A 23,506-nucleotide genomic window follows, 5' to 3' on the forward strand; every position below is an offset into this window, starting at 1 on the left:
CTTAGATATTTTATTGAAAGTAGACATTAACGGCAAACTGACAACTCAACTGTATGACAAACAGGATGATTTCAGCTTCTCCATCGTCAACTTCCCACATTTATGTAGCAATATTCCATTATCACCTGCATATGGTGTTTAATATATCTCAACTGATTCGATATGCAAGAGCTTGTTCTGGGTATAGTCAGTTTTGAAATCGAGGTAAGCTACTGACAAACAAGTTGATGGTACAGGGATTTCAACAGTCTCGATTGAAGTCAGCATTTTGCAAATTCTATGGTCGTTATAACGATCGATTTCGTCAATACAACCTCGCATTGGGTCAAATGCTGTCTGACGTGTTTCATACCGATTGTTAAGCCGTTCTTGGCACACTGGTTTTGACTGCGGATAACCCCGTTTACCTGCTCAGGATATAGGGCTCACGGCGGGTGTGACCGGTCAACAGGTGATGCTTACTCCTCCTAGGCACCTGATCCCACCTCTGGTGTGTCCAAGGGTCCGTGTTTTCCCAACTATCTATTTTGTATTGTTTATAGGAGTTATGAGATTGATCACTGTTCGTTATCTTCACCTTGCATACACTAAGTTCATCTTTATTTTGATTGGACAATTACACGTACCAGTGTGATTCCTTAATATCCACGGTATGACAAAGGGGGATTACACACTTTTTCCATTTTTTTGTTAAAAGCATTCAACTTGTTAAATATACAAACGTCATTTAAGGGAAACAGACATTACTTTAATTCCAGTCGCTTTCCTTATAATGTATTTTACACAGGGGTAAAAGAGTATGACAAAATTGATAAATATTGATCAAATATGGAAGACCTGTGGAACGTACACCAAGCACAATATATATTTGAAAAAGAATTCATGAAAAATAGAAAAACAAACTGTTGAATATATGCATAGGTAATAGCTCACATTGATTCTCTTTGTGCCAAAATTCGCACATTTTCGGCAATTATTGGTAATGATAGGTAACAAAAACATGGTCTAGCCTAGTTTTAATTCCGCGGTTAAAGCTAAACACACTTATCTTTTATTTTGTAGATTTATTTCTATTCCGTGTAGGGTCGGATAGTTTGAAGTAGTTCTTTATGCCTTCCAAAACGTTGTTCATAAACGTCGACGTCATGACGTTATGTGCAATTTTTTGTTAGAAACAATGCTATATTTAACTACCGTTTACAAGAAAACGCCAAGAGACATAGGGAAATGTTAATGTGTTCTGACAATGGCATATTGTTGACATTTCATGTGCTGAATTTCATCAAATTTGTAGACAGGGCCGAATTTGCTTCCTAACGTACCTAGCTCTTTGTTAAGAAAGACCTGTCTATTACACTATTGTACCTGTATTAAACGACATCTGTGTGTGACGCGACCGACAACCATGATTTGATAATCTTTTCGTGTAATTCCATGATAGTTTTGCCTTTTCTCAACGATTGTATATTTTGTTACAGTACAATGCGATTCCTGCTCTCGATTTCGGTCAAGCATAGCTATTCTTGGGATCGTCATCGCTAACACGTTTGTTTTAAAATGCACGGATAATAGTTCGACTGTGATGTTGTTTAATCGGAACTCTCAATCAATCATTATACCCAAGCAATTAATAAAACCCGAATGTATATATACAAGATACGGGAGGTAATCCCTAGTAAGCATGGAATAGGGAGTAAACACGAACTATTACATGGGGGTTTATCCGCGAAATTTAAACCATCGTGATCTATGGCGATATTTTACTCCCGCGAAATTAAAGCCCTTTATTGTATTATACTTATAGGAGGTATGAGATTGATCACTTCGTTATCTTCACCTTTCACAAGAGGTAGTATTTTGAACTCAAATGTATCCAAGTACCAACTGTGAAAATTTAAATATAGCTCCAGTCCATTCAACACCGATATCAGTTCTGTGTTTGATCAGATGGTGTGTTTTTTAAAATATGATTTTTTTTATCATACACATGCAATGTAAATGTACCGCTACCAAGTATACATTCATACAGAAGATATGATTAATCAATTCTAAATTCAATGCACCTGAAATGTACGGTGATAGTGAAACTTATCAATGCAATAAATTTTGGATCCAACTAGATCCGTTAAAATCAACAAACAACTTCAATACTAACTATAAAATATAAAATATTACATAACTGGGAGATACCTTGTGTGTCTCCAAGGGATAGAACCTTGAGAACACCAACTATCAAAATTGACGTCCAAAATTAATATTGAATTTCTAAGTACCCAAATAAATTTACTATTACTTTAATTCTCTAAAATTCCCTTTCTTGTAGTATCTAGATTGTTTGAATCTGCTGCGTAATTTAATACTTAAAGTATTTGCTAAGATAAAGGAAATACCTTGATCACTGTTCGGTATCTTCACATTTCACCTACAACTGTTTGTTATATTTAGTTGTTGATTATCGGGTACAGAAAAATAAATTCCAGGAATCTTTGTTCTGCACATAGAAATTTTTATGTTTATGTGAATGCAAGGTGAAGATAACGAACAGTGATCAATCTCATAAATCCTACAAGCAATACAAAATAGATAAATTGGCAAACACGGACCCTTGGACACACCAGAGGTGGGATCAGGTGCCTAGGAGGAGTAAGCATCCCCTGTTGACCGGTCACACCCGCCGTGAGCCCCATATCCTGATCAGGTAAACGAATGAAACATCATACGATATTTGATATTCTTTTACGCTTTTATTCATTCTTGAATAATCAATTTACAATAATCACTTATACTCAGGTCACCATGAAACAGTTTTCTGTGAACATTCATTGAATGTTCGACTTTGAAAGTGTTATATCTTTTTGCTGTTTTTCGTAATGAGTTACAGATGAATGTTTTTTCAGGATAGGACCCTAGTTGTAAAATAAAGAGTGCAATGAACGCAGCAGGGTTAAGGTGTCCCGAGTAAAGTTAAAACAAACATCATAAAATGTACTTCGGTGCACTTCACACTATATGACGTTATAATATAAAAGTACGTCATGACGTACAGGTCTATAGTTGTATCGCGGGGAACATGTCATAATATTTTCTCGCTATTTATTGCAGTTATCTAGTGTTCAAGCTCTATGTTTTTAAATCTGTTTGTCAGATGTTTTTTTTTTCAGTTTTCTTCGATAATATATGTTTCATATTTTTATATATAGTATGCGCACGAAAGACTGTAAAGTAATCTTTATATCACTTTGTGACCTTGATATCGCCCCCGATGTGTATAGTCATTTGGAATAAAGAAAACCAACGCATGTACATATCGACTCGGTACAGGTGAAAGATGACGATATTTTATTTCGATCAAGGCATATTAAGAAAGGTAACTAGTTGCAGATTTTGGATTTTGATACAAAAGGTAGAATATTTTTCCTCGTTTAGATACAATTTGGATGTGAATGCGGAAAATGCCCATCATTTGAGTTGAGATTATGGAAATTGCTATATTTGAGAGAATATTGTACCGATCCGTATCACTCTTTAAATTTACCATATCAATGTCGACATATCAAGCCCAAACTGCAAATGATTTGAGTGCATCTTTCACCTGTACCGAGGTGATAAACAACTAAAAGTCTACAGGAAAAATAGCTCTACATCACTTGATGACGACGTAATAGTTAAGCAAAGAATTTCCCCACGTTATACGATGTTTGTTTATGTATTGACAAACGATTTTTACTAAAATATGCGACGCTTGAAATAATTTTACTTTTATATGAATATGCTGTTATTACTTGTTATTTTACTCGGGACACCTTAACCCCGCTGTAGAGTAAGAATATTATTGTTGTAGTCTAATACTGACTAGCATTGTGCATATTGTAAATCTCACTCCTCCTTTTCACCTGATCCAACCTCTTGTGTGTCCAGAGGTTCGTGTTTGCCATACGTTTGAATGTGTATGATAAGAGTAACAATTGTTCGTTATCGCCACTTGTTAATATCAACATTATTGAAAACGTTAGAAACTCCCTGCTACAGGAAATCAAACAACTCATGCTACCTGAACATCAGATTGATTGCATATTTACTTCAAAATATTGATAGAAAACGGTCTCGGCCTATCATTTAGTAGTGATCAGGTGTTCCAATAATCTGTTGGAATTCACGTGGACACACATTGTGCTCCTTCGCTAGCTGATCTCTCTTTATATTTTTACACGACAGAAATTATTCAAAAGCTTCTACACAAGAAACAAAATATATCTAGAGCACTTGCTTTGGCCTTCAATGCAACATTAAGATATATCGTCAATGTTTCATTTATTAACAATATAATAATTTTTCATTCATGTGTTGATTCAATAGAGCCTTCTAAACTCGAACTAACTTCAGCTTCTTCATCGTCAACGTTTCATACCTATGTATCAATATTCCCTTATCACCTGCATAATGGAATATTTCTATATAAATATGGGAAGTTAACGATTGAGAAGCAGAAATCATTCCGTTTGTCATACAGCTGAGTTGTCAGTTTGCCGTTAATGTCTACTTTCACTGAAATATCTAAGTATGGAACAGAAGTGGACGTCTCTGTGGTGTCTTTAATTTCGAGCTCACAATTATCTGCATCAATTTTCTATATTAGTTGTATTTGACATTTTCGCCTTATCTCAGCTTCCATCATTCTTAAACGGAGGAAATGTAGTACTTTTTCTCCAATCCAAATATTTGATGAAATGTTATTATATCTTGAATGCATGATGCTCAAAACTATCAGGTTGTCGATCGATCGATCGATCGATCGATCGAGAGAGATTACTCTTGACTTTATATCTTCTTTTAGGATTTCTTAGATTGATACTACTTTGTTACTTTCACGGTTTAAATGGAATGTCAGCATATCCTCATATAAAGACTAACGAGAAAAATTGTTTTTATTAATGACGCAGTGTTATCGAGAACAAGAATATCATAGTTACAAATGCAAAATGAAATTATTGAGTGATGTATTTTACATGTATAGACCAAATTCGTTCACAATCATTGTATTTCTAGAATTAGGTTAAAAGCAACATATAAGATATTTTGACCTAGACATGATGATACGTATTTTTGAGAGTTCTTACTGCGCCAACACCCGATACGACACAGGACCTGTGATGTGAATACTATAACTGAAAAACAGTAGCCTTCGTTTCTAGTACCGGGCGGAGGAAAACCTACTACTGATGCTAAACGTCTTTGTTTCTTATACCGGAAAAAGGAAAACCTACTATTAATGCTAAACGTCTTTGTTTCGCGAATCGAACTCCAGACTCTGGATGCGAAAGAAACGTCTTGTTCAGTAGATTTCCACGACCTTTGCATTTAATATTGTTATCAGTTCAAACTGTTATTGGAATTTGCAATTCCGCGGTATGGTGTCAAAGTATCGATAAAGTCATGTAAATTCAATTCTAGTCTGCTTATGGTCAACATCAGGTGTACAAACTATTCTGCAATATCCAAGAACTTAACAAGACTATATGGTCTGCCTTCAAAGTCAACCATTGTATCTTCTCTTTGTATTTCTCTTGTCATAGAAACTTCCATACGTGTTACAGGTTTCAGGGAATCTTTCTGAAAATCAATCAGTTTGCTTTCTGAAGTACTGCGAATGATATCATGAGAAAATTCTGTGTTTTTTTCATTTTCATCAATGTTGATACGAGAATTCCGAGGTAAAGTGTTAGCTTTTGTGAAGGGAGAATTCGTTATGTCTGATGGTTTTAATGACACATACACTTCCTCGTCTTGGTTTATGTCCCCCAGTTTCTGTGTTCCGTCCTGACTGATAATTCTACTTTGCTTTTTCCCGAGCTGGAGACGGCTATACTCACAACCGTTATCATATCTATCGTATACGTTCTGTATTGTTCGATTTCCGATTCCACAAGCCCCGATTTCGCCTCCTGTACATGTGGAATTATTAAATTTTCTTAATGTAGTGCTACAATCATTAAATTGTGAGTATCGAATTTCAGCGTAGTCGTCCGTCTGCTCCTCCTCAGCTAGAGTCGTATCGGCGGGGTTTTCATCATCAACTTCTTGTTCGACGTTAATACCATCTTCAATATATGAAATATCATGTAATGACATTGAAATCACTATTAGAATTAAAGGAAGCTCTGTGTTCATGTTGCACAACACAACTTGTTATATAATGCATGGTTATTGACATCATATTGTAATGAGCTATCAGAAGGTGTAAACAATACATTACCTAGTTCGGGGTATCTGGAACCAATTTTACACCTAAAAGAAGAAAACATTATCTATATTCAGTTTGAAGCTAATAGGATTGTTGCCGATGTGACCGTTGCAAACTTTACAAAATTTCACCGTCTTGTTGTCCGAAGATATATCAGAATTCCAACGATGGACATTGTAGCTAGAGAACCAATCAGAAGGAAGCTAACTGGCATCCATTGATTGGTGTTGTGATGATCTGAATGTTTGTCTTCATGAACGCCCTCTCTAACATGTGCATTGTCTATCGGCCCTTCTTCCTGTGTGATGATCTCCACCGTTGAATTGTTGGGAGACATTGTTTCACCAGTGTTGTACTCATGAACATCTACAAGTATATAGAAAATAATGATCCCTAATGATTATTTGTAAGTTAACAAACATTAACGATATAAATCACAAATTATTGGAGGACAACATACATTCTGTGCACCCAGTAACCGGGTCACAATGATGAGCTTCACATTCGCATTTTATTTTGCACAGATAACCGTAGTATCCACTAACACAGCTTTCTTTACAATTCGACCCAAAGCTGCCCAGCGCACATTCTGCAACAGATCAAATAAATAAAATTACATTTTATGCTACAGCAATGTTCATCATTCAAAATGTAGGTGCTTCAATATTATTTTGAAATCAAGATCCAAATCGTTCAATTTTATACACCTGAACAACTGCCAACTCCTTAATTAGAATGAATTAAAACAGTTTGTTCATTTCACACTATTCATATGCATAAATGTCTTCATTTCTCTCACGTTTGTCAAAGTGTTAAAGACATCTTGACATGTAAAGGTATTCTGAAATGTTACATACCTACACACCTGCCAGTTCCTTTATCGAAATAATAATTGTAACAGCAAGTAGAGTTCGACCTAAGAAAGTTGTATAATCCGAAATTAAAATGAATAAGATAATGGGATTAATTGCTCATTTTATTTCAAAATGATAAAAATCGCAAAATGCATGTTAAGATTTGAGATAAATGAAATATTCTCTAGAAATCTAATGATTGATGAATGAAATCACTAAGTAATAATTCAGGATGATATATTAATATATATATATATATATATATATATATATATATATATATATATATATATATATATAAGCACTATAGTTCCACACATGGATACAAGGTCAAATACAAAAAAATATACAAAGCACTAAAATGATCAACGACACGAACAACCAGATTGTCAAATTTTCGGGACGACCCGTCCCTTCTTCAGGACCAGCGAAAAGAATTACATAATATGGCCAATATCATCAGGGCATAATAACAAAAACTACATATAAATACATCTAGCACTACAACTACACTAATCTACAAACGTATTTGCAAAGAAGACTACATGTTTTTTGGTCTTTAAGCTTGTCAACCAATGTTAAAAGCGGAGCGAATTAGGACATACCTTATTCTTCCAAAGAGCTGATCCAAAATGGCCAAAATGAAAAACAGTAAACTTGATTAATTTCAAGTGGAACGAGTTAACCCAATTACGTTGACAAATAGTAAAGCTAACTCTTACCCAGAGAGATTCTATCTTAACCATGCATAATTTATCAAAAGATGATAAATAAGAAATACAATAAATAATTAAATAAATAAATGAAAATAAGCTATGTAAACGAAGTAAGAAATGAACAAAGTTTGAGAGAAAGATAATATAAACAACAAGTTTGAATAAGTTAACAAAATGGACCAACTCCAAACAAAAACAAAGAATAAGCAGCCCAGGAAATTGAATCAACATCAGACATTCCCGTACTGATCATGTCAAAGGTAGACGTGCAAAAAACATAGAATCACGGAAACTGATAAATGGGTTTTACATGTAAGCAATCGGTTATGGAGTTCAAAGTAATTAAAAGGGGTGGGCTGATTGTAAACATAATCGAAAAGGAAAGAAATGTGTTAAAAATGGTCATATTACCACTGTTAGGGAAATGATCAGACGAGTAAGTCTAGATGAAGCTTAAAGTCTAGTAAGGGTTTAGCCCATATTCATCCAGGTGAAATCAGTAGCTTTGTTGATACCATGCGGTCCAAATGATTTCAACCTGTGAATCCAGAATTTTTCCTTCTGCTTTATTTCGGTATCTGACCAACTAGGGTCATGATCAATAACCACTACTATCATGTCCTCCCATCGGTGGTTATTGCCGTTGAAATATGTTGCTACTGGCAAATCATTTTTGGTTCCGATGGAGGACCGATGGTTGTTGACCCGTCTGCGAAGGTCTGTTGTTTCTCCTATGTATTGCTATAGTCTCAATTGATATTAACTTTTATGGTTTGCCGGTAATGCAGGGAGCTCCAGTGCGTTTTTCGGGTAAATATTAAATAGTGGCGTGTCACAGTATGCGTTCACGCAGTAGAGAAATATCATTGCTATGACCTTAGGGGTATTTATTCCTTCTCGCCACCCGACATCTTCACTGGTGTGCCCATTGGATCTAAATCTAATGACATTTAGCTCTACAGCAATGATCATTTTGAAACTCTAGATCTTTATTCCAATCCTTGATTTGTACCTACACAACTGGTAATTCCTTTATCAAATTGAATTGAAGACAGCTTATTGAATTTAATCCTTTCATATGTATACCATCAAATATGTTTCATTTCTGTGATTCTATGATTATTAAAACGTTTAAGAAAACTTAATATGTGAATAATATTTTAACTGTACGTACCTACACACATACCATTTCTTTTATCGAAATAGTAATTGTAACAGCAATTGTAACAACAAGTTCAGTGAGCAATTGCATAATCCAAAATAAAAATGGATATTGATGATAAACGAAGTAGAATTCATTACTTATTCTATTTCAAAATGATGCAAATTGTAACATGCATGTCAAGAATTGGGGAAAATAAAACATACTCTACAAACATATTTTATTGAAAGTAGACATTAACGGCAAACCAACAACTCAACTGTATGACAAACTGGATGATTTCAGCTTCTCCATCGTCAACTTCCCACATTTATGTAGCAATATTCCATTATCACCTGCATATGGTGTTTATATATCTCAACTGATTCGATATGCAAGAGCTTGTTCTGGGTATAGTCAGTTTTTAAATCGAGGTAAGCTACTGACAAACAAGTTGATGGTACAGGTATTTCAACAGTCTCGATTGAAGTCAGCATTTCGCAAATTCTATGGTCGTTATAACGATCTAGTTCGTCAATACAACCTCGCATTGGGTCAAATGCTGTGTGACGTGTTTCATACCGATTGTTAAGCCATTCTTGGCATACTGATTTTGACTACGGATAACTCCGTTTACCTGATCAGGATATGGGGCTCACGGCGGGTGTGACCGGTCAACAGGGGATGCTTACTCCTCCTAGGCACCTGATCCCATCTCTGGTGTGTCGAGGGGGCCGTGTTTGCCCAACTATCTAATTTGTATTGCTTGTAGGAGTTATGAGATTGATCACTGTTCGTTATCTTCACCTTGCATTGATTAACAAAGTATGTAGCTATGAAGAAAATCGTTGAATAATTGAAATGACTGATCAAAGCATGTTGGAATTAAGAAATGTACATACGTGCGACAATCATCCTGATGAGATCTCACTCCCTGACACATAATCTCCGCCAGCTGAACAATAACACGTACATCCATTTTGAAATTTCATCTAGGAATAAAAACTATCAATAACCGAGGAAATGTTTTCGTTTCACCACTGGTGTATCAGGAAATACATAATTACACTAATAGCATCCGGAAAGAAAGATTAAGGATGAAAGATGCATAGAATAAACTGCTTTGTTTAGTAAAAAACTATGTTGACATGGTTGATGTTGGTTAAAACCAACTTTAAATAATTCTGCTCAAGAAAAATAGATCACTCTTATAATCTTTTAAAAACTAATCCTTTTATAACTCGAGATAATATACATATGTGTTATTAAAGAAAAACCTTCCTTATACACATATTCTTCACAAAATACCTTTACAGAAAGAGATACATCTAATAAATGTAATAAATGATTTATCAAGTCTCTACCTTTACTCCTAACGAAGATATTAATAGTTGTGAACAAGAAATTTCAAACGTACTGTGCCACAACATATGTCAGGGAAGGTATAAATCAAATGTGGATTGTAAAAAATTCCGAAGATTTTTTATAAAATTTGAAACGGCAAAACTGCTCTCAAATCAACAACATCAAAACGTATAACGTTTCAACACTTTACACGACCATTCCTCACGATGAAAGAGAAACTATGTTATTTGACATCATAGACAGTTGTTTCTTTTAAAAAACGAAAAAAGGAAATATTCGTATCTAGTGATCATTCATCCGAAAAAAATACTTTGCTAAACACAACTCCGATTCCAGGCATAAGTACTCTTTTTTAGGTTTGATATAGAAAATATGCTGGAGTTCCTCAATGTTCATTGTGTTTGATCAGGTCTTCAAACAGTCTGTTGGGAATCCCATGGGCTCGAATTTTGCTTCTTTGTTAGCTGGCCTGTATTTATATTCTTATGAAGAATTCATTTAAAAACTTCTTCATGAGAAGAAAACATCTCTTGCAGTCGCTTTCAAGTCGACATTTAGATATATCAATTACGTTTTATCTATCTACAATAATAACATTCATTCATATGTAGATTCGATGTATTCCTGTTAATTCTAAATAAACGACGCCATAGAGTCATCCACCTCTGCTTCATATTTAGATATTTTATTGAAAATAGATACCAACGGCAAACTCATAACTCAACTTGATGACAAACGGGATGATTTCAGTTACTCTAACGTCAACTTCTCATATTTATGCAACAATATTTCATTTTCACCTATGAGAGCCATTCGATACGCAATGTGTATTGTACAATATATGACAAGTATTCGACTCAAATAGTGAAATGAACATTACAAGTATTCTCTGCGGTTTAATATAAATAATTTCAATCTCGGAATCCATTTCTGAAGTGCCTCACGGTACGCTGATTTAGGTAGAACTCCGAGGCACTGCTTGATGGCTGAGCCAAGGGCAATATCACGAATCGTGTATCTGTCATCACTTTCAATAATTTCCCTGACTTTTAGACATTTGCCTTGTCTGTTAAAGTCACAGGTCGGCCAGATTTTGCTGCATCTTTGGCAGACTCTGTTTCAGTTAGAAATTTTGATCTCCGCCTACGAACTGTCGCAGAAGATACCTTATCAGACCCATAAAATTCAGTAAAAATCTGCATTACTGAATGAACGAGTTTTGTGCAATCTTTTATATAAGCTCTGATTTCTTCAATATTCTCAACACGTTTCCCAACTACTTTTATAACAGTGGTCAACGACTGGCTCTATTGAAACGACTATAAGGTTAACACCATATTGAGCTAAATGATCGTATTGATACCGTTGGGAAGGTATTGGATATAGCAATTCAAGACTATCATTATTCGCTAAACCATGCAAAGCGTTATCGCACTGTGGTACAATACACATTATATATCGAGCAACCTTCGTATATATAGTGTTCATATATCTCACCTGATTCAATACGCAAGAGCTTGTTCTGCGTATGATTAGTTTTTAAATTGCGACAGCCTACTGAGAAACAAGTTTATGTTACAAGGGTTTCAACTGTTACGAAAGTCTATGGTCGTTATAACGATCTAGTTTGCCAATGCAACATATCATGGGTTAAATGCTGTTTGACGTGTTTCATACCGATTGTTAGACCGTTCTTGGTACACTGATTTTGACAACGGATGGTTCAGTTTACCTTATCAATATATAGGGCTCACGGCGGGGGTGACCAGTCGACAGGGGATGCTTATTCCTCCCAGGCACCTGATTCCACCTCTGATATATCCAGGGGTATATGTTTGCCCAATTTTCTATTTTGTATTGCTTATTGGAGTCTTGACATTGATCGCTGTTCGTTATCTTCGCCTTTCAATCATGCATAAAATAATTCATGCAGATAGAAAGAAATACTAAAGGTGACATTTCTGTAATATGAATAGCGTGTCATCAATATGAAAGTAAACTGATGATGTCATAACTATACATCGAGTTACGATGACACATACAAATAATTTGTTAACTTTGTGATATAGATATCGACAAAATGTGGAGTATTTGAAATATATGACAAAATATATGGAATATGTATGTGAAACGCTAATAATTTTTTGATATTCTGAAAGTATGTTGATTTCATTGAGGACCGTTGTTTGAATGGAAAAACATTGCATTTAGCATGTCAACCTATTTTCCCTGCCACACACTGAAATAAAATTGAAAACGTTTCATATTACACCGCGTACTTTTAGAGCCTTTTCTATATACCGTGTGAAAGGTCATACAATTACGTACACGGCAATAACTGCTAGATTTGTCTGTTATGAAAACTTGAAAAAAAAACCCTGTACACCCCCAGTGTGAAATGCAAGTTAAAGATAACGAACAGTGATCAATCTCATAACTCCTATAAGCAATACAAAATAACTAGTTGGGCAAACACGAATCCCTGGACACACCAGAGGTGGGATCAAGTGCCTAGCAGGAATAAGCGTCCCTTGTTGACACACCCGTTGTGAGCCCTATATCCTGAGCAGGTAAACGGAGTTATCCGCAGTCAAAATCAGTGTACCAAGAACGGCTTAACAATCGGTATGAAACACGTCACACAGCATTTGACCCAATGCGAGGTTGTACTGACGAACTAGATTGTTATAACGACCATAGAATTTGCGAAATGCTGACTCCAATGGAGACTGTTGAAACCCCTGTACTACCAACTTGTTTGTCAGTAGCCTACCTCGATTTAAAAACTGACTATACCCAGAACAAGCTCTTGCATATCGAATCAGTTGAGATATATAAACACCATATGCAGGTGATAATGGAATATTGCTACATAAATATGGGAAGTTGACGATGGAGAAGCTGAAATCATCCCGTTTGTCATACAGTTGAGTTGTCAGTTTGCCGTTAATGTCTACTTTCAATAAAATATCTAAGTGTGAAGCAGAAGTGGACGACTCTGTGGTGTCCTTTATTTCGAGCTCACAGGGATATATCAAATCGACATATGAATGGAAGCTATTACTGTTAATAGACAAAACGTCATCGATATATCGAAATGTCGAATTGAAGGTCACAGCCAGATATTTTTTCTTCTCGCATAGAAGTTTTTGAATAAATTCTGCTTCATATGAATATATAAACAGGTCAGCTAACAAAGGAGCACAGTCCGAGCCCATGGAAATTCCAACAGACTGCTGGAAGACCTGATCACCAAAGACCACGAAGATATATCAATGAGGAACTCTAGCATATATTTTATTTCAACTTGAGAGTACTTGTGCGTGTAATCAGAGTGGTGTTTAACAAAGGAAGTTTTTGAATGACTGATCACTAGATATAAATATTTCTGTTTTCTGTTTTTGTTGAAGAAGAAACTGTCTATGATGTGAAAAGGTCCAGTCTTTAATTTATCGTGAGGAATGGTCGTGTATAGTGTTGAAAAGTCATAGGTTTTAATGTTATTGATTTGGGGAAAATTCTGCGATTTCAAGTTTACGAAACGTTCTTTAGTATTGTTTAGAATCCATATTTGATTAACACCACTTCTGATATATGTAGTCGCACAGTAAGTTTGAAGTTTCTCCTTCACAGTTGTTTATATTTTCGTGAGGAGCAAAGATATGGGCTTGGTAGAGCACTTACTGGATCCAGCAATGTATCTTTGTAAAGATTTTTATGTAGTAGTTTAGAAATCCAGTATAGGTACAGTAACTCATATTCATTCGACCCATTGATTGGGATATTAAATGTGTCTAAAACGGAAGCATGGTTTTGAAGAATTTCATCTTTTGAAAGGGCAGTTGGAGTATAAGTATGAATGCCAAAAGTGGAATTAATGCCAAGTTCGTTTAAAATACAGATGTAATGACGAGCCTTACAAACAAAGACAATGTTGTTACTAGCTTTGTCAGCTGGAACCAAAACATATTCCTCATGTAACCTATCTAATTCTTTTATCACTTCTGGTTTACTAAACAGAGAAGAATAGATGGTACGTACTTTTGTTTTCATGTGTCTAATGCGAGATTTTCATATCCCTCTTATGCTTTTAGCCCATTCTGACAATGTATCAAGTTCTTCTTTTTCATATTTAGCCCATCGTCTGTCATAATCTTCGACATAACTCATAACAGAGATGAAGTTCTGTCGCCAATTAATCGACCGAGTTTCTCTGTATTTAGGACCTTTAAGAATGCGTGATTTGAGGTCCTCATTTTCAACTATATCAACATCATCAGTAATGACATGTCCAGCTGGACTATAGTTGAAAGAAGATGAAGAACAAGAACATGTTGGTGGATTACGTATAAGATGGTCTATATCTAGGTACTGCAAAGTTAGTTAATAATTAAAAAGTTGGGGCGCAATAGTAGAAGTATAGCTGTAGGAAATACAGGGTGTAGACTTGAACTTGAAATAAGTTGGAATACACTACTGAACCCTTTTATGACGAAGAATGTTGCTTATGTTGACGACATCTATTCCTTTGTTTGTAAATTTGAGCTTAAGGAATTCGCAACATGATTTGGACGGAATATCATCCATGGTCTGTGCTGGTTTAAAGAGCCTGTGGTAGGCAACGTCCATAATCATAGAGTTCAGGCTATATTCAGGTGTTGAAAAATCTAAGTATAGACTAGCTATAACTTCTTTAAATAATGTGTGTAAAACTCTCAATGGAATAGAGTAAAGTTTTGTACGAAGATGATGTGGACCTAATTGTCTGTTGACGTAAGGCAAAAGTGAATCAAACATGGCATCATTTAAACTTGGTATTTTATATGAACGATGTCCATGACTGCGTTTCCATCTTTGGGTATTGGGAAAGAGTCTTATCAAATTCACGTTATTTCCTTGTGGACTAGTCAAATGTCTCACATCATATACATTGCATCCATATGGAAATGCAGGGCCTAGGGTCCTGATCCAGTGATCTTCTCGTTGTCTACGAAAAGGGGTGCTTAATGTTGGATTGTTTGTGTGATGGCTTTTTTCTTCTAAAATTCTTACCCTCATGGACAAGATGGAGTGGTCTGGTGCATTAAAATGCTTGTAAAGAAGTTGGTTACCACCATTATTAATTTGAAATCTGTGCCCCCATATTCTTTTAAGTGAACCCTTGGTTTCTCCCACATAAATTAAGCAACACTGAAAACGGTAGGATTCTAACAACACTTTTGATAAACTATGTGTGTTACAAAAATTATAAAAACTTAGTATTTCCTTCCCTCTGTGTAGGATAGATTGTAAAGATTGTGCAACTTACGTACATAAATGGAGTATGACATGCCTTAACATACCCGCGCATAAATGCACGTGAACCCCTCGACCCTTACTAGATGGATGTGATTCCTGAGTTACAATAAAAACTTAAAACCTTTTGTGTTATTTGTTGACCTCTTGTCATTTACATGTGATTATCCAATGAGTCTATTTACTTATTGTATACTTTTAGGTAAGTTATGAGACTCATTCAATATTGTTGGATGTTACATGAAATATGTTAGATTATGTAGAATAAAATATGACACCACAAAACTGTTTCAAAATATGTCAAAAGTGCTTTGAATTTTTTAACAATCCATATTTGATTCACACCACTTTTCATATATGTTGTGACGCAATAGTCTGAATATTTTCCCTGAGAGCACGAGAAAAGTAAAGGTGGGGACTGTATAGAAGAACGGTAACTCATACTATCAATTACACATTCAATGTTGTTTTATTCGATATGACAGCAGCTCATAATATCATTGAAATAAAAAAATATGAAATTACATAACATGCTGTGAAAGTACAATTATAGCGACTACATTTTAAACTGTTGTTGGCAGTCGGTGTTCATTTACATGTATCAGTGTGTTAATTTTGCTGGGAATAGCTGATAATTAACAATGTTATATGAATTTTCACCAATGTCTATTTCCTCTCGTTTTTGTCTACTTCTCTGGTCACAGAAACTCCCTAAGTACGTGTAGCTGATTTGGGGAAACCTTCATGAAAGTCCACAAATCTCTGTTCTGAAGTGCATCGGATGATAATGTGAGAACATTCTGTGTTTTGATCATTATTGTCAAAGTCGAGTTTAGGCTTCAGAGGGAATGTGTTTCCAAGTTGTGCAGATCAAAGGCATTGTATCCGGTGTATTCAATGACACATAAAATTCCTGGTTCTGAACCACGTGTTCTGAGTTTTGTATCTTTATACTGATAACACTGTTTTTCATTTTCCTCAACTGGAGATGATTATATCTACATTTGATATTATATTTATCATAAACGGTTTTTTTTTTGCGTTTGAATTCCGATTCCACAAGTTTCACCTCTTATACAAGTTGAACCAGTCGATGTTCTGAACCTAGTGGCACAATTATTGATGAGCCAGTTTTGTCGGAATCACCTGATTGCTCCTCGACAGCTATATCCGTACCCACGACCTGGTCATCACAAATATCTTGATGATGTATATTGCCCTCTTCTATACATGATATAATATGTGATAGCAATGGAATAATGATGAGCTTTGCAAGAAATTTCATGACGATTTGTAAATCTCATACGGTTGTAAAATCTATAGTTAGCAAGACAATTAATGCGTTACCTATTTTTATCGGATATTTTGAAATAGTTTTTCACCTAAAAGGAAACATAACGTATTTGCATTTAAGATTAAAACAATTCAATTATTGCTGAGAAAATTTAATTTTTTACCATGCTGTTTTCATAAGGTAAAAATATGTCCAAAGATAAAAGATTATAAATACAGATCCAATCAAAGTGACTCTTACTGGCATCCAATCATTGATTTCATGATGATATATGACTTTCTCTGCAGGAACATCTGCTTTGGAGTGTGTAGTATGCAAGGTGAAGATAACGAACAGTGATCAATCTCATAACTCCTACAAGCAACACAAAATAGATAGTTGGGCAAACACGGAGCACTGGACACACCAGAGGTGGGATCAGGTGCCTGTTGACCGGTCACACCCGCCATGAGCCCCATATCCTGATCAGGCAAACGGAGTCTGAGTGTTATGTGTGAGCATGTTTTTCTGTGACTTCTACCTCTACTTCCTGCGTGATGACCTCTAGTATTAAATTTTTAAAACACTAATTATTTCAATATTATGAACTGTAATTGTAACCAAAGGAGTACTTTATGAAGAAGTATGTAAAATCTTACAGGAACATCATATAACACAAATCAGCACTATGAAAGGTGAAGATAACGAACAGTGATCAATCTCATAACTCCTATAAGGAATGCAAAATTAAGAGTTAGGGAAACAGAGAGATGGGATTGGAGGAGTAAGCAGGCTATATCGACCTTTCAAAATATGAATCAATTTAAAGATGTCTTATTTGAGGAGAGCTACACACATTTTTAACCCCTCAAACTCAATCACAAAAGTGAGCAGCACATTCGCGTTCACTTTCACAAAGAAAACCGAAAGATCCGTTTATGCAATGTTCACAGTTCTACCCTAAGCTGCAAAGGAGACATGTTTCAACATATTAGATTACATCTGATTCAAATTAACTGCACAAATATAGTCAATCTTTGACACGCCATTTTTTTAACATTGTTCAGACATCTAGATAGTAGTATGTTACGATTGAGAAATAATAAGATAAATTTATTTTTCCATGGATTAATAAGAATATATATCATCTTTTTTTTTTTTTTTTTTATATAAAACTGAAACTATGTATGTTTATTAAAGTATTCAAGAAAACTGATGTACAGTACATACTTACACAGCTACGAATGCCTTTATGGGAAAGTTTACTGTAGGAACAAGTGGAGGGATGTCTAAGGAAACTGCATAATCCAAATCAAAAATTAATATAAATGATCAACAAAATATAATATATTGCTCATTTGATTTCAAAATGATGAAAAATGTAAAATACTTGTCAGAATATTAAGGAAAACATTACGTATTTCAACAACATTATTATGTATTGTGTATGTACCGTGGAATGGATGCTAGAATAAGTAGACGGAATCAATGTTAATACTTGTAACAATCATCATGATAAGGGTTTGTTATCTGAAACATTGTAAACCCTATCTGAACAATAACACTCACAAACACTTTATAATTCAATCTAGGAATAGAATACACTGATGATCAAGGAAGAGTTTTAATTGTAACCAGTTGACAAATCTGGAAAAGAATCATAACAGGAAGAGTCTGTTATAATGGATAGAATTTCTATAGTTATCGATTGTTTCAATGTCACATACTATTGATTATCCTGAATTATGTACCGGAATATCTGCCTTTATCGATTATTTCAATAGCACATATTGTTCATCGTCCTGAATTACCTAAGCCGGTATCTACCTTTTTCGGTTATTTTCATGATACAACTATTGATTCTTCTAAACTGCGTACCAAAATGTCTTTATTTATTGATTATTTCTGTGACACACAATATCGGTCGTCTTATATTACATACTGGGTGTCTGCATGTTGGTAGCTATTCATTCATTCTGTTTTGCTTTGTCGTCCACTGTAAGAAACTACACTCAAAATAGTCAATAATTCCAGGTGCAGAAATAAACATGACAAATCGTATAAATTACAACACTTTAATGAAAAAACTTGAATATTACAAGTTTGTGGCGATTATTTGTCACAATCTACAATCCACTTCTTTGAGTTACCCAGGCAGAAACCGCAGAATCACCAAATGCCCCCATCAACTGGCAAAAGACGCACCCACATTTGATCATGATGAGCGAGAATTCTTGGTACCATAACAAGAGAGAATACCACATGTGATTTGGAAATCAAGTACTGGCTCAGGTCCTCATTCTATCCCGCCTCCCTTGGTACCATACAAGGATAAGCCCAAAACTTGCCATTGGTACCACAAGGGTCAAACCAGCCCCTAAGGTAAACAAAGGTGATCCCCATATTCCCCCTGAAATGATGATGGAATACACTGAGTATAGAGTCAGACATTTAAGCGAGAACCTGATTCGTGTAAATCCCCGAGTTCCGCTTACCCCCTTGCAGATATGTTTACATAATACACATAATAAAACACCTGAATTTTATGTATATCTGCTGTGACACGGGTCCTTGCTTTTTGCGATGTCATCAACTGGACGACGTTTACTAGTCTGTACAATAAGTAATTGTGAAATTTTGTATAAGTAAAGAATATCATCATTATCATCATGATAATCATCATTAAATTCTCAAAAAGTGATGCGGCAGTCGTTGAAGAGGAAGGAGCGAATTTAGTTGTCCGAATGCATGCTTCTCTACACCCGAGTCATCTTCACGGTCTGTTGAATTTCAGTTCCTTGGACAAAATATCCATCTTCAACATAACAGAAGACAAATATCATTTAATTCGAGCGTAAGAAAACCGTATGTTTTTGTTGCAATAAAACTTTGTAAGATATGCACATTTTATAAGATTATGGAAAACTACTGTAAACGTATTATATTTGGCGTGTACGATATTTGGCGGAAATCGTTTTTTCAACAAGTTAGCGTAGATTTGTTTTAGAGCATTCCTGAATTACTTTAAACATCTAGATTTACGGATGGCATTTAGTGATGCACTTGATTTAGCGGAAGCTGCGTTCCGTCAAAGACGCTAAATAGAATACACAGCCAAATGTAATACATTTGCAGTATGAGGTGGAAGTCCTAAACACTTTTTCAGATTAGAGACGCTGTATATCCGCATTTTGTTTCATAAGCAACAAGTATAGACAAAACCCAAATAGCTCATGGTACAAATTTTGGTTCCGTTAAAATATGTTTTAAATATACTGTCTTTCTTTTTACTGAAATTTTTATACCTGCAATTGAGAAGAATTCCACATTTGGAAATGCAAGGTGAAGATAACGAACAGTGATCAATCTTATAACTCCTATAAGCAATACAAAATAGATAGCTGGGCAAACACGGACCCCTGGACACACCAGAGGTGAAATCAGGTGCCTAGGAGGATCCATCGTCTACTCAAGATTTCTTTTCAAAACGACGAGTCTTTGAAATGGCGTTTTGGTTGTAAAAAATATTCTACGTCGACTCTACGAATGAATTCGAATCATTGTACCAATACTACACCTTCAAAGTTCAGACAATTCCTAGAAAGTTTCGCTGTGGAGTCCGTTAAATGTTTTACCAATATCTTACCTTTATTCCTTACGAAAATATGGACTGCTTCGAAGACCAAACTTATTGTTCTACAAGCTAGTTATGAATTGGTCAAAATGATCTGATACTTACGATGCTGGCTACTGGGTGGTCGCGCGTGCAATTATCAATCCGAGGCGTAGGAATTCTAAGATTATTAAGGTAAGAAGTAATTGGTTTTCCATGAAACGCACGGAATTAGAAGTGAAAGTATAATAATAATAATCGACGATGTACAAACAATGCTAACGAAACAATCTAAGAAAACATCATCAATTCAAGAAGAGAGGTTTCTAGTTACTGTAGGTACTGGTACTGATGACATGATGGTATGAATTATTTTCATCAGGAACACCATATCTACAGTGTATAGTAGAAGTCGGGTTGAATTTGAATAGTTTTGACCGTGTATATGAAAAGGTGAAGATAACGAACAGTGATCAATTCCATAACTCATCTAATGAATATGAAATTCAGAGTAAGGTCAACACGAACCACGAGTCACACAAGGCGTGGTATGAAATTTCTCTACGGGTTCTATCGCTCCTGATTCCTGTGTGATGGACTGCGTTGTAGAATCTGCTAGAGACATATCTTCAGTTGTGTACTCATGAACGGCTACAAATATATAAACAAATATTGTTATTTATTATTTGCAAGCTAAAAGTTAATGATATAAATCATAACGTATTATAGGAGAACATACATTTTGTGCACCCAGTAACCGGGTCACAATGATGAGCTTCACATTCGCATTTTATTTTGCACAGATAACCGTAGTATCCACTACCACAGCTTTCTTTACAATTCGACCCAAAGCTGCCCAGTGCACATTCTGCAACAGATCAAATAAATAAAATTACATTTTATGCTGCAGCAATCTTCATCATTCAAAATGTAGGTGCTTCAATATTATTTTGAAATCTAGATCCAAATCGTTCAATTTGATAAACCTGAACAACTTCCAACTCCTTAATTAGAATGAATTAAAACAGTTTGCTCATTTCACACTATTCATATGTATAAATGTCTTCATTTCTCTCACGTTTGTCAAAATGTTAAAGACAGCTTGACATGTAAAGGTATTCTGAAATGTTACATACCTACACACCTGCCAGTTTCTTTATCGAAATAATAATTGTAACAGCAAATAGAGTTCGACCTAAGAAAGTTGTATAATCCGAAATTAAAAGGAATAATGAAATCGGATTAATTGCTCATTTTATTTTAAAATGATAAAAATCACAAAATGCATGTTAAGATTTGGGAAAAAATATCATATTCTCTAGAAATCTAATGATTGATGAATGAAATCCCTAAATAAATGAAATGGCAGAATAAAGCATATTAAAATCGATTCATGTACATACTTGCGACGATCATCATTATTATATATCACTCTCTGACGCAAGATTTCAATAATAAACCACATTTGAACAATAGCATACACATCCATTTGAAACATTATTTAGCAAGAAAAAACTATCAATGATCGAGGAATAATTTACATTTCACCACTGGTATATCAGGAAGGACATAATGTGTATCCGGAAAGGAACATTAAAATGAATGGAATGAACTATTGTTTTTTTTTGGGGAAAATATACAGCTTTTTATATTCTGCTACAGATCAGGGAATTATTCAAACATAAAGAACACATTTCCAGCAGAACAAATCTGCAAAACAGGTACTACCGTTCAAGAACAAATCACTGTATAGTTCAGGATAATACATTATTGGGTTATTGAACTTATATTGGTGAATATTGGCATGAGTTGGCTGTGAAAATGCACGATTTTGTGAGTGCATTTTCACAGCCAACGAGTGCCAATATTCACCAATATAAGTTCATTAACCCTTTTATTATATAACTAAAGTATTTAGTTGTTAAATTATATCCCTTTTCACTCAAACTACTCAAAAATAGACGATAAATTCATCAATATTGGCATCTAAGGAGGTGTATAATATCAGCATGCATTTCTTAACTGTTCAATATTTAAACCGTCATTAATGCATGAAGCAAACTGATTTTGTAAATGGGGACATCATAATTTATGTACAGTGAAACATTTTGCTTTAGTAAATATCAAATACAGCTCTGTCAGATTTGGAGGACCGTCGTCTGCCATTTTGGCTTGTTTACGTCGTTACGGTAACGTCAATATTGAACGCTCATACCCGGAATGTTTCGGGCGCATACAATTTACGTAATGCAAAGTTAGAGTTCAATAAATTCTCAGGATATTGAACATTAATATTCTCTAGATTTTACGCAGACTTTATAATAGACTGTTTATTAGCTATATAATAAATATATATATTATTATCTTATTATATAACACATAATCCGAAGATTGCGGTTATCCTAAACATAAAGGTGATATTTACATGCATAGCTGTGTGGTTAGTGATGACATGACATTGCAGATACTTTCAAAAGCTAACCAGTAGGAAACAAAAAGTTTTGCACAGCTGGGAATTACACTGCAATGTGACATCAACTTTTCATTGAGATATATCAATGATGTTTTATGGATTAACAACATTCATTTTTATTTATATGTAAACTAGATGGAAACGACAGCATTGAGCATCTGGTTAATAATTGAATATTTCATTTAACACTAGTGTTAACGGTAAACTGAAACTCAACTTAATGATAAACAAGATGACTTCAGCTTCTCTATCGTCAGCTTCCCTTATTCATTTGGCAAAATCCCATTATTAGCTGCATATAGTGTTTATGTCTCTCAAATGATTCAATACGCAAAAGCATGTTCTTCTTGCGATCGTGTTTTTTAAATCGAGGGAAGCTTTTGACAAATAAGTTGATAGTACAGGGGGGGGGGGGGGTCAACAGTCTCAATTGATATTAGCATTTATGGTGTGCCGTTAATGCAGGGAGCTCCAGTGCGTTTTTCGGGTAAATACTAAATAGTGGCGTGTCACAGTATGCGTTCACACAGTAGAG

General features: G+C 35.0%; 1 protein-coding gene and 1 long non-coding RNA gene across 4 annotated transcripts; both read right to left on the bottom strand.

The window, feature by feature from the left end:
• Nucleotides 1–4,907: 4,907 nt before the first annotated feature.
• Nucleotides 4,908–9,952, bottom strand: LOC125664563 (uncharacterized). The gene is made up of 6 exons (XM_056150835.1): nt 9,855–9,952; nt 7,099–7,157; nt 6,702–6,830; nt 6,373–6,607; nt 6,254–6,285; nt 4,908–6,098 (listed from the first exon to the last, which is right to left on the bottom strand). The coding sequence occupies exons 1-6, from the start codon at nt 9,929–9,931 to the stop codon at nt 5,482–5,484; spliced, it is 1,149 nt and encodes a 382-aa protein (XP_056006810.1). The 5' UTR covers nt 9,932–9,952; the 3' UTR covers nt 4,908–5,481.
• A 6,110-nt stretch (nt 9,953–16,062) lies between these two features.
• Nucleotides 16,063–21,019, bottom strand: LOC125664501 (uncharacterized). Of its 3 annotated transcripts, none has more exons than XR_008798956.1 (5): nt 19,422–21,019; nt 18,828–19,295; nt 18,339–18,415; nt 18,120–18,183; nt 16,063–17,449 (listed from the first exon to the last, which is right to left on the bottom strand). It is a non-coding gene; the product is annotated as an uncharacterized LOC125664501 (long non-coding RNA). The 3 variants fall into 3 exon arrangements; XR_007365944.2 differs by having other exon boundaries at nt 16,063–16,836; nt 17,147–17,449; nt 18,828–21,019; XR_008798955.1 differs by having other exon boundaries at nt 18,828–21,019.
• Between the last annotated feature and the right edge of the window lie 2,487 nt (nt 21,020–23,506).

Source organism: Ostrea edulis, chromosome 1 (assembly GCF_947568905.1).
Source record: "Ostrea edulis chromosome 1, xbOstEdul1.1, whole genome shotgun sequence".
Classification (NCBI taxonomy): domain Eukaryota; kingdom Metazoa; phylum Mollusca; class Bivalvia; order Ostreida; family Ostreidae; genus Ostrea; species Ostrea edulis.